General features: G+C 47.7%; 1 protein-coding gene across 1 annotated transcript in view; it reads right to left on the bottom strand.

The window, feature by feature from the left end:
* LOC104694948 (phospholysine phosphohistidine inorganic pyrophosphate phosphatase) overlaps positions 1 to 13,049 on the bottom strand; it is a 72,592-nt gene that overhangs the window by 39,570 nt on the left and 19,973 nt on the right. The window contains exon 6 of the mRNA XM_010408466.4: positions 11,705 to 11,796. Within this exon, the coding sequence (XP_010406768.2) occupies positions 11,705 to 11,796 (92 nt within the window). The remainder of the gene's footprint in view (positions 1 to 11,704; positions 11,797 to 13,049) is intronic.

Here is a 13,049-nt window from a genome sequence, read left to right on the forward strand (position 1 = left end):
CCCAGTTCCCACAGCCTCCAGGTGGTGACAGTGAAAATAACCAGAGCAGCCCACGGCCACGCAGATGAACTCCCAATATTTACATTGCCAAACTGCACCTCCATAAATCTATTGGATCCCCTGCCATAGGAAAGGGTGTTAAACAAATAGACAATAAATTTCAGAGGATTTGGTAAAATTAGGATTGTCGTTACTTTTCCATTCCAAGAAGACTAATCTGGGTTATAATTATCCCAGCTACATCCAGGCTTTTCAATAGCTCATACACTGATAAATGAAGCGTTCACTCTCACAAATGCCTCTCCTTCCCCTGATGGACACAATGTGTTCCAGATGGATGGAGAAACCGTTTTTTTTTCCCTTTTACACTTGCTAAGCTATTTCCAGGTTCCAAAGCACCACAGGTGTAAATCAGCAGAGCTCTTCCCATTTACTCCACTCCTTAGAGCAGTTGAGGATCCAGCTCAGGTTATTTCTAACCTTAAAATCATGAATTGCACATAGGTGATATAAATGTGTGCCATAAATGAGTGAGGTAGGAAAAAACCCCACCAGACAGACACAAAAGGCATTAATTGCACAAATCACTGGGCCTGCCAGCCCCTACAAAAAGCCACTTTAATTAGGCTGATTGAAATGCAGACAGGTTTTTTTTTTCCCCTTTCCACTGAGGTCTTTGTACCCACTTTGTATGAACAGGAGCCGGCCTCCACATCCTCAGCCAAAACCTGTCCTCTCGCTCCACTCCCAGGAGCCAGGAAACTGGGAAGAACCATCTCAGCAGAGCCTCTGTGAGCCCCCAGAGGAGATCAGCACCTCTGAGTGATGCACTGATGCCTGATGGAGGGAGACAGAGATGCTTTTGTGATGAGAAAGGTCAGTGCTGCCCCACAGAGGAGCAGATTCTCCCTCTGCTCTGCCACACTGTTCCTCTGTGATTCCCAGGCTTTCCTCAGGGCACTGGGATTTTCTGAGCGCCTGCCCAGGGCCAGCTGGGAGTCCATCTGCAGCAGGGCTGAGCCCACATGATGCCCCTGAGGTGGTCACGAGTGGCATTTCCAACATATGTTTGCACAAAATGCTCGAGTCCTTTCAAAGTGAGCACGTCAGCACCCAACCCTGTGGCCAGTGCCAGCTTTAAGCTGTGCCTCTTGGCCCTGTGTGCACAGGGAAGGATCTCAAAGCTCTGCTCCAGAAATAAATGCATCAATGTTTGTATTTCACGACCAGAAAGACACGGCAGAAAAACACACGTGACTGGAGAGGGGAAATGCTGCTCTGTGAGTCCCCCCACACGTGTGCGATGGGGAGATGAGGATTCAGCGTAGGGAAGGGGATGTGAGTGTTTCATCAAGCACTGCTCCTCAGAGTAAACACACAATATGGCTCAATTCATGCTGTAATGGTCTTCTGACATGCAGCATTTTTATCTGAATGTTATTTGACAACTTGTGCTACGTGCAGCAGCGCTGGCCAGCGCCGCGTGTCTGCCAGCGCCTCTGGCCACTGTCTCACAATGCCAGAGCCCAGTCCCTCCTCCCAAGCAAGCCCCATCTCCAACTCTCCCTAAAAACCACAGGACAGACATCTAGGGGTGCACTCTCTAAGAGCTCTAAAAGCTTATGCACATAAAAGTACAGCTTTGTACAAAACTACTGTATCATGAAGCTCAGGAGCTGTTGAGAACAGAGCGATCAGCCATGCCAAAAACTGCAGGAAGGGACTTTTCAAAGCAAAAGTCCATTTGTTTTGGTAAAAAGCAACTCCCCACCTCTCCACATAGTTTAAGGATGACAAGGAAGTTGAGTGTTTGCTAGAACATCTCAACCAGCAAGGAAAAATAAAAGTGCTCCGTCTGCAAGGATGAGAGCTGGCTCTTCCAGTGTGTGCTCAGTCTCACGTCTGTCAGCTCCACTAACACTCCATGAAACCAAGGGTCTGTGCTGGAGCTGCAGCAGGACTGGCACTCACTGCTGGAGTACCAGATTTATCCCAGCCGCTCAGGTTCAGGTCCCTGCCACTCACTCCACTGCTCCAGTGGGGCTGTTCCCCATAAAGAATGCCAGGGATCAAAAGCTAAGAGGTTTCACAGTCTGGCTGCAAGTAGAGATTCGTCTCTGGGTCAGAGAGGCTTCAACCTTTCAGGCAGAAAAGGGGTAAACCATGGAAAAATTGTTCAAGCTCCTCTCTGGACCATGTACTTAATGCTGGCATGGGAAGTAAATTCCTGGCCCTGCCTGGGCTATCATCTGCCTTCCACAGGCTCAGCCAATGCCAGTGTAGCACCTTTGCAACTGCAGCCACGTCATTTCCTAGCAGACAACCAGAAATACCCTCATGCTTACTCAGACAAATCCTACCCAAAGGCTGCTGAAGTGAGAAGCAGCTCATCTGTGCCTGTTGCTGCGACAGTGTCTACAAAGCAGCTTGTCTGTAGGAGAAGTTTCACTGCTGTGATGATCTAAAGGTACTAAAACCCCAAGAAGGAAGGGTTGGCATGCCTGAACCCTATTCTCAGTCTCTAACCAATAAAGTGCTTTCCTATCAGATGTCTACATTGACATGGTAAAACTCTTTCCCTCTTTTCTTTATCAGAGCTGGGTGAAAATGCCCAGCAGCACACATGAAATCAGCTCTTGACACAGTGTTTACAAAGCAACAGCAGCTTTATCAGCTCCTCTGGGGACCCAGAGACCAAACAGTGCCCACGGTTGTGCTCCAGGCATCCCTGCTATAACAGCATCATAAATGTGTAATGAGAATTTAAAAGGCAGAAGAAAGAAAACAGATAAAGGAGACTGCCCGTATCACACTCAGCTTTCATCATCTGAAAAGAGCTGCAGATTTCAGCATGTGCTCATCAACGCTGAGGGAAAGGTGTCCTCATTAGAGCATGAGCACAGGAGCTGCCTGGCAGCACCCAGAGGGAGAAGACATCCCGTTTCAGAGGAAAGCTGCCACCACATTTTATACCCATTGTCACTTTTAGAGAAGACAAAGCAGCTTAGCACAGAAGCACGAGGAACTGTGTTCAAGCAATTTGAAGTTAGAACAACAACAGCAAGGTCATCCATGCCACGTGAGCACAGATTTGGATCAAACTCCTGAAGGTTAGCCTGGGGAAAGCTGCTTCAAATTTCAGAGAGCTGAAACCAAGGAGTCAGTCAGTACCTGGCCATGTCAGATGCTTCCACAACCACCATGAGCAGTATCCGTGCACCTGCAAGTCTAAATCATGCAGACTCAAACCACAGCTGTGGCCAATATCACCAAAACCCACTGGGTAGGTTCACAGTCTGAACCTTGAGTGCAGCACAGTAACTTTTAGCACACTTAAAGGAAAGTGTCATCTTTACAGGACAGACTCAGCCTGAATAGGACCTTATCATCTGTCCTCGAGTTATACATGGACAACACTCCCAAAACTCTTCTCCAACATGGAAATCCAATCCTGTTCCTCCCCCTTCAGGCCTTTCCTTCCCCATTCCCTCTCTCCCCTGATTCATGGCCACAGCAAATGTGCTGCTTGATTATCTGCTGACACGTGCATTTAGCACTTCTCCACGGAAAGCAACGAGTTTGGAAGCTTTTCCAACTTCCCCTCTGGATGATGTCACTCTGGCTGGGGGCCAGGCTGGGTTTTGAGTGAAAATCCTTCACTTTGGGGTCAGACACCCTCCTATTTTTAGGCCTGGACCCGGTGTTGTGCAGCTGAGCTGAACAGTTCTCGTCATTCCACAAGTCTGCGGGCCGTGTCCTGCCCCACAGAGCCCTCTGGAAATTCACACAGTGAGAAATGTGTCCCCTCCAGTCTGCACTGGGAATGGGGATGGAGAAGAGCCCTGTGGCTGCAGCCTGTGAGCTCCCATCCACCCACTCAGCTCTGACAGCTCCATCACCTCACCCTGCCTCCCCAAATTCTTGTTAGTGCCACTAACCCATGTCCTCAAGTGCCACATCCACAGGGCTTTTAAACCCCTCCAGGGATGGGGACTCCACCACCACCCTGGGCAGCTGTTCCAGGGCTGGACAACCCTTTTTGTGAAGAAATTTCCCCTAAAACCAATCTAAACCTCCCCTGGCACAGCTTGAGGCCATTTCCTCTTGTCCTGTTGATTGATACCTGGGAGAAGAGACCAGCGCTCACCTGGCTGCACCCTCCTTCCAAGTAGTTGTAGAGGAAGAAGGTCGCCCCTGAGCCCCCCCAGCTGCTCCTCATCCGACTCACTGCACTAATTTCCCTAATTGCAACACCTGATCAGCCAATGCCTGTGCTGTGCCCATTTAAGCAAGTGATGTGTTGCTGTGCACAGAGCACAGTTAAGCAAGGAAAAGCTTTTGAGATGAGCTGCAGATCCACACAAAGAGCAGCCAGGCTCTCCCTGTGCTCCTCACAGACACACATCCCTGGTTTTTAGGGAGGCTGATGGCTGGAGTTTAAAGGCCCGACAGGATGCAGGCCCCACACAACAGTGCCAGCCTCGTGGGCTGAATGAGCTCATCTCAGCAGGGCTGAGGGGTAACCATACCCGCTGCTGACAGCGACTGAAAACCACAGACAAGTGAGAATTGTAATAGTTTTGGGGCAAAGTGTGAATGTGAGTCACATCCCGGGCCAGCTGCAGGCTGTCTGCACCCAGCCAGGAGCAGGGCAGCGCTGGCAGCCCGGGGAGCCCTTCTGTGGCATCGCACTCGTGCTGCTGCTGCAGCACACGAGCACTCACACCAGACACATCCCAGGCTGCAGCAGGCCTAAAGCTGGCACTGCTGGGTGCTTTATTTTTAACTCTGGGCAAGTCCCATCACGCCTCCCAAAGGGGATGAAACCCAGCCCCAGAGGCTGCTGGAGGGCAGCAGTTCCCGTGCCTTGTGGCTGTTCCCTTGTCCTGAGCAGGCTGGCAGCCCCTGTCCCCTGCACCCCAACAAAACCTGTCTGCATCCCCTCTGCAGCTGCTGGAATCACAGAATGGTTTGGGCTGGAAAGGACCTTAAAGCTCATCCAGTGCCATCCCCTGCAATAGGCAGGGACACCTTCCACTATCCCAGGCTGCTCCAAGCCCTGTCCAACCTGGCTGTGAACACTTCCAGGGATGGAGGGCAGCAACTCCGGGTTTGTTGGTTAAACTCACTCATAGAGAAAAAAATAAATGTCACTGGCTAAGCCTGCAGGGACCCTCCAGCATCTGTGGGCACACAGAACAGCATTAAAACAGGAACACTCAGGTGGTTTGTGCTCGCAGGGTGCCAGCACAAGGCACTGTTCTGGCACTGTTGCTCCTGAGCATGTTTACAGCACGAGCAAGGGCCCAAGCCAGATTAAATTCCAGATATTGAACCATTTGCTTCAAGGGAGTTACATCAGCAGCTGACTTGGCCTGTCTCTCTCTTATTTGCTTCTCCCTCCCTTTGAAAACAATGCTTTGCCTGGGTTTTATCAATCAGAGCAGTCTCTCAGAGAGGACTCCATGCACCAAAGAGCCTGGAGGATATTTAGCTACAGGAAAAAGATAAGCAGAGAAGAGGAACCTGCACTTTAAAAAAAAGGAAATCTCTAGTGAAACCCAAATTGTGCAGCTGTCCCAGCTGTGCCCTTTCTGCAGCACATTTCAGCACTCTCATTTACATTTCCACAGAAATAAAGTGATTTTCCATTGGTATGGAATTCATCAACGTTGTCAAAGGCTGGACAAGCTGATACAGCTCGGCATTCTGCAAGGGACAAGTGTTGAGAAAGGCTTCTTCCCTGGGGAATCTTTCACTGCAGCCTTGTGCAGGTGCTGAGGAAAGGCCTCTAGGGATATAAATAAGCAAGGACCACCTCCTGGACTGTGCTGCTCGGGTCACGGGTGCTGCGGTGACAGCGGGTGCTGTGCAGAGGAACACACCCTGTGGAAGGCCTGGAAAAGCCCTGAGCTGCCTCCTTTCAGACAATCCTGCCCCCAGCACCACCTCAGCTCAGGAATTGGGTCTGCAGGGAGGAGGAAAGGCAAACGCTTTGGACAAGCAGCTGCCCAGGGCTCTGGTGTTGCTCAGGCAGAGGCAGAGCGCACGTGGCTGTGCAGGGAGGGTGGCTGCCAGCCCAAGCTGGAGGAGCACGTACTGCCAAGACATCGAGGCACCAGAGCAAAAGGGAATGAAAGCAGAAAGGCCATTAGCTTTGGATGCTGTCAGAAAGGGCCTGGAAGTGGTTTAGTCCCACACATCAAGACCAACTGAGCCACGTGCCCCCCACCAGGTCCCGCTGCCTCTGGTTTCAGGTAGCAGATACTGGCACCAGCTCCTCCTCCTCCAGCCCTTGATCAGCTTTAGAAGAGGAGAAATGGAAACCTGAGCTGTCTCTGCTGGTGCATGAGCTGGGTGGATGTGAGGCAAGAGGGAAGCAAAAGTGCAGCTGATGTGGTCACTGCTACCCTGCTTTGCAAAGTGCACACTGCCTCCCTTCCTACGTGCTGGAGATGAGAGTTGATTAGAGTGGGACTGCTGAGGAAAAGTCAGTCATTGGACAGGCAGAGAGCAGAACTGTCAGACTGATGAGTAATACCACTTTTCCTCACTCACCCAGTCCATTCCTCCTTTATTTATCCTACTCTCATTGCAGATTGATCTCTTTCCTGATATTCAGACTGATTTTTTCAGAACAGCACATTAGCACACAGCATGGCTGTGTCCTGAGCACACTCTGCTCCCTCGAGGTTTATTATGCTACCAACAAATAAATTACCTGCTAATAAACCTCCCTCAAACTCACACTTCTCTTTTAGACTGAAGATAATTAAATTTATGCATGAGCTACTAATTTCTGTGACTGGACACTGGAATATACTGGGAAGATGTAAGGCTGTGATCAGAAGAGCATGCTAAGGTACTGCAGTATTTACTCTGAGCGCTGATTGAAATATTATGGTAACCAAACTGTGGTCAGGAAATTGATAAAAACATGTGAAGATCCTCACACGGACAGAGCAAATCATGATCTGAATATGCAATAAAGGGTGACAAGGCTATGCCTTGGGACTGCCTGCAATCAGTTATCACAATCAACTTGCTGACACCAGCTTTAATAAACATTGCTTAAGACATTAACCAACATGAATTAAAATACAGCTTTTCACAGTGCAAATATGGGTTGGAACTCTTTCCATTTAATACTTGAAACAGGCTTAATTATCAGGATGTGAGGCCCTAAGAATGCCTCTGGTTGTGTCACAGGACAAAGGGAGTGCCTCTGCCTGCTCGTTCTCATTACACACTGGTGGTACCCAGGAGATGGGAAAGAACTCATAAAATTGTTCATCTTGGCTGGGTTAGTAACATGGAGCAAGAAAGGGAGGGTGGAGGGATGCTCCTTCCCTGCAGAGCAGCAAGAGGGTGACTATTTCTTCACAGAAGCTGTCATGAGCTTTCAGTGAATTACACAGTGACAGCAGTGAATTTATCTATGTGTGGACATTTTTTAAAGAATACTTTTATAACTTCATTTGATGACACAACCTGTTTTTCTCAATCCTTAATCAGCTGCTGATGGCAGCTTAAAAGACTTCTCCTCTGTCCCAACTTTTGTCTTGGTCACGTCTTGATTTCTCTCCTGGCAAGCCAATTTATCACCAATTCTGTGTGTTTTCTTTAATCAGGGAAGAGGAACAGATCACAAGCCACTTTATCAAGGAAGTCAGGATAATTATTCCCAGGGGATAATTAAAAAGCAGGGATACATGAAGTAAGTTGACCCAGTTCTCCTGGAGAACAGTGGCAGAGCTGGAGGGAGATGGCAGCTCTCACAGGCCTCCATCCTTTTATCCTCCATCCCTGGAGAATCCTTGATGTCTGTAATGAGGCACCTCAGGGATGTTGACTCTGATGTCAGTACCAGCCACAGCCATGAGATAAATCCCTAATCAAAGGGAGGAAAGCCCAGGTGGGCACCGAAAGGGGATGAATCCACACTGCCAGATTCCAAAGCCACCCCAGAGCTCACAGGTGAGCAGGGGCAGTGGGCAGCACTGCCATGAGTATTCCTGGCTACTGCCACACACCAGCAGTGGAAAGCTCTTTATGTACAAATCAGGGAGAACGGGGGAAGCAATTCTTACCCCCTGCCAATACCCAACCGTGAGCTGACACACTGATGCACCTGGAAGCTGTTTCCAGAGTTACAAGGAGACACTTGGAAAAGCCTCAAAGTCATTTTTCTCTGCTCCAACTTGCAGGCAAGAGGAACGAGGATATTACAGAGCATTGCAGAATCAATAGTTATTGTGGGAATCATTGGTTTGATGTCAAGGCCAATTAGCTGCAAGTGGAATTAGCACATACCCTGTGCGGGAAGACAAGAACATGTTCTTCCCTAGATGGGAAAGATGTTGGCTACAAAGGGCCAGGTGTGCACAGAAACTCTGGAATTGGCATCACATTTCCCAGTGCTGGCAAATCTCACAGCCCTCAGGAGCCTGCAGCAATGGCCTGATCCATCCTGGACATGGGACAAACTGAGAGAGGACAAAGCTGCAGCCCAGAGTGACCCTTTGCCCTCAGACTTCACACCTAGGAAAGGCTGTACTTGGCCAACAACTACTCACCCCATGTCAGGTCACCCCAACACACCCATCTTATCCCCTCACCTTCCCATTTTGCCCTGACTTGTGCCAGCAGAAGTTTTATTCCATGCTGCAGACAGGCTTTATAGCATTTCTTGGACTCATCTATGCTATGCCTGCTTTGGCTACTGAGAAAGAAGAGTTCAACACTTGAAACTGAGGAGGAACAGCCAACGTGTGTCATATTAAAGCAAACAGGCTGCACAGATTTTAATTAACTTTAAGGATCCAAGAGAAGCAAGAGAAAGGAGCCAACTTGCAGGACTCCATGCAAGGTGGTGCAAAACTGAACGTTTTTGCAGCAGCTTAAAACCACATTTTGAATCTCACCCTGAGAGCAGCCAGCAGTGGAGAAGACTTTGCAGAGGTCAGGAGGGTGAGAGCCTGGGGAGGGGGCAGTGCCAGGGCATATCCCTGCATAACCTGGGTTGGCACTGGGCAGGCAGCAGACCTCAAAACCCACAGAACTGTAGAATCACAGAGTATCCTGAGCTGGAAGTGACCCACAAGGATCATCCAGTCCAGCTCCTATCCCTGCACAGACACCCTGACAATCCCATCCTGTCCCTGGCAGCGCTGTCCCAACGCTCCTGGAGCTCTGGCAGCCTCGGGGCCGGGACCATTCCCTGGGGAGCCTGGGCAGTGCCCAGCACCCTCTGGGGGAAGAACCTTTTCCTAAAATGTTCATGTAAACCGCACTGAGCCCTGAAATCAGGAGAGCTGCCCCAAGCACACCTGTGCACTGGAGTTGACAATGCCTGCCAGCCGGGGACAGCCTTGGGGTGAGGATGGAGGGAGACAACAGGGCTCCTTCCAACCCAAACCATTCTGTGGCTCTGTTACCAAAACCTGTGGCAATCCCACGACACCAGTGCTCCACAGCCCAGCAAACCCCCGACACCTCTGTGCTTTAGAGCACTTCTGGACAAACAGCCTTAGCTGGTGGGGAAGGCCCAGGCTGTGGCTGACAGTGACGTGCACGAGCCAACGATGCCATCCAGAGGTGCTCGGGTGCAGCACAGAGCTCTGTGTCAGCAAGGACTAAAGGGGAAGACAGAACCTATACATGATCTTATGTATCAAACTTTAAACTAACCCCACCACCAAAAAAACACATTTTATTTATTTTTAATTTATCCTGCCAATCACTTGGGTTTTTGTCTGTCTCTTCTCACTGTGAGTCTTGATTTTCTAAGTGTACTAAATAAGCCACTCTTAAAAATATAGATACACCTCTGACCTCTCCTGGCAAACAGGAGTTATTTCATTTTACTCCCAGTTGTTGACAGCAGGCCTGGCACCACATGGGGAATTGAGAGAGACACTCATCTGTATTTCACTGCTCTGCAATACACACGAGTTGAGAAAACACCAACCACACATTGAAACAGGAAACACAACAGTGGAAAACAATCTTTGTTCCCCATCTAGAACAGCTGCTGACTCCCCTTCAGCTGTGAAATCATGACTCACGACTTGATACAAGAAAATGTTTTTCTAGCATATGATTATACATATTTATGTGTGTGTGTACACAGAGTTTATGTCAGCTGCTTGAACAGCGTGGCTGTGGCATCACCTGGGGCATACTTTATGATGGGCAAAGTATGGAACAGGAGAGCTCTGGTCAGTAGCAAAGATCTAATTCACCTTTGTGTGCAAAGATACCTTCTTCACTGGCACCTGAATCTGTGTGGCAACGAAATGTGGATTTGCCAAGTGACCCCATTAGTATCAGAATAAAATCAACCACTGAGTCCTTATTTCCTCCATTAGGAAACTAAGGAGATTAGAATCACAGAAAGTCCTGAGCTGGAAGGGATCATCAAGTCTAGGTCCTGAGACTACAAAGATTAGATACAAATAATCCCAAAAGCACAAACTATATAATTACTTCTTTAATATTTGATATTTTCCAAGCTTTATTCAGATAAATATGTGATTTTTAGATGTACTATCTTAAAATTATAGAAAATACAATACCCTTGTACCTGACTTTTTTTCCTCAGAAACCATCACTTACTGGTCCATTAGAATTAAGGCACTGGGTATTATTTTATCACCTTATACAAACTAAAAAAGAAAATCGAGGAGCAGATCGACTTGAAAATGAACAAAATAACTTTTTAGACAGTTTATGGCAAGCATGACTCTCATGTGCTGTATCTCTCCCCAAAGGAGCATCCCTCTTTTACAGTCTCAGTATTTGAAAGTGAAGAAAAACTGTGAAAATACAAATGACATCAGATGACAAAGGGTGTGGCTGAACCATACTACAAGGAGGCACAGTTAAGGATAAGAGGAGATGGTTAAAGGAGATTTTGGGTGTTGGGATCAGAATGTCGAACAGTGGGACAGATGTCTGCACTGCATTTGGAGTCACCTTGAGCTGCCCTCAAACCTAACCTGGCCCAGGCACCTGCTCAGCACTGGGTCATTGCCTGGTTAGAGGTGCACTCGGGGCCCTCCTCAGCAGCTGGACTTGTGACAGCTCAGTGAGTGCTCAGGATCATGGGGACACCTGCAAGGGAAGGGTTTGCAGGGCTGTTTGGAGAGATGAGTGACCCTGCAGCAGGATCCCGCACTCTTGTGAGAGCTGGGGAAGCAGCTCTCGTGTTTCAGACACCTCAGTGCTGAATATGTGTCTGGAGGGAAGAGCAGACATATGGAGCCCTTCCTAAAGCTGTGAGAGATGACCCCCAGGGATGGCTGAGTCAACAGTCTAATTTTATAACCCTAACCCTGCCACGGGTTTCACGCACGTCTTATATCACGTGTACAACGCTTTCATGCAGCAGCAGGAAAAAAAATAAGCAAACCCCAGGAAATATACCAGTCTATGGGCTGTGATGAAAAAAATACATCAGTAATTTGGCAGAAAATATTTCTTCAAAAGATCAAAGACACTCTTGCCTTCCCCTTCCTGCCACTTTCACACAGCGTTTTCCCAAAAGAAAGTATCACCATCCACCCAAGCCTCTGCTGCACGAGGTGCTTGTGCAGACAATAAATGCAAGCCTACATTGACACCAAGGGGAAAGGATCTGGAAAAGGCATGGAAAAAACCTGGCCTTGTGGCTCTGGTTTGGATGTGTAGGGTGGGCACTGACCTGTACTTGCCGGTCCGCACCTGCAGCGCTCTCATCCCGCACTGCTGGGCTCCCCCGACATCACTCACGATGTCATCCCCGATCATGATGGCCTGTCAGGACAGTGAAATACAGGAAAAGTTCATTTCTGCCATTTGTCACCCTCCCCTGACATAACAAACAGCTTGATTTGAGGTTTAATGCTGCCATCGGACAAATTAAACAAGATAATATTGTCATCGTATTGATTAAAAGTCATCCTACCTTGAGGGTAATTCATGCCAGAGCTCCTCCAGCAATATACTGGCACAGCACACACCTGCACAATTTGTAATCAATCACAGGAATCAAAGGGATTTTGGGCACAGTTCAAAGAAAATGGTGAGTTTTATGAAGTTAGGCTTCTTCTGTTCCTAACAATCCGTTCCTGCTACGCTCCAAGCAGCTTAAATTAAGCTTAGCTTCTTAAATCTGGTGTTCTACAGGCTAGTCAAAAGCTTAAGCTTGTAATCACTGAGAGCTTGATCCCAACCTGTTCTCAGGTTGATATAGAAATTTGGGAAGTCACTGTAAAATAGAATTTCTTCATTTTTGCATAATACGACACGATGTGTACAGGCCTAGCATGGCTTGTGTTACCATCAGCTTAAGTACATGCAAATATTAATAAACAAAAGTGAGTAGATTACCAAAGAAGTAACTGCTTGTGCTAAGATTTGTCTGGTGTTTGATAAAAACAGAGTGCAAAAAGCACCTTCCTGCCTCTGATACAGATATTTATTAGATCAGAATGTACCAACCAAGGGGTCCTTTCTGTTGACAATCACATCGACAAAATTTCAAGTGCTTATCAACCTGCATCACAAATTACCACATTTATTTTATTCTTCAAACTTAAAATGCTTGGGGGATGCCATTTTATAGTTTCAACAAAACCCAGTATATGCACAAAACAGTGATTTTCCATTAATGATCAAAAAAATCAGCTTTACACCTCCCAAAGGTGTCCTGGATTATTCTGCAGAGAACAGAGGCAGCACCTAAAACTGGGGAAGCACAGATCTGAAAGTCTGCAATGTGGTTTATCAATGAGATTTTTGCACCTTTCATATCAAAGTTGAATTTTAGCCAAAACAAAATTAGTTGCATCTTTAACTATTTGATTTTCATCTTGATGAATCAGCCTTTTGCTTCATAAATTTAACTGCCTGGCTTTCACAACCACAGCACCTTCCAACTCCAGACATTCCTGCCTGAATTTCCATCCCTCCCCCAGCTCTGATCTGCTGGGCAGGGCTAAACACATACTGAGGAAGAATAAAAATACTAAACCTCCAGAGCTATTTTTATGAATTTTCTAATTGCA

Source organism: Corvus cornix, chromosome 6, assembly GCF_000738735.6.
Source record: "Corvus cornix cornix isolate S_Up_H32 chromosome 6, ASM73873v5, whole genome shotgun sequence".
In the NCBI taxonomy this organism is placed as follows: Eukaryota; Metazoa; Chordata; class Aves; order Passeriformes; family Corvidae; genus Corvus; species Corvus cornix.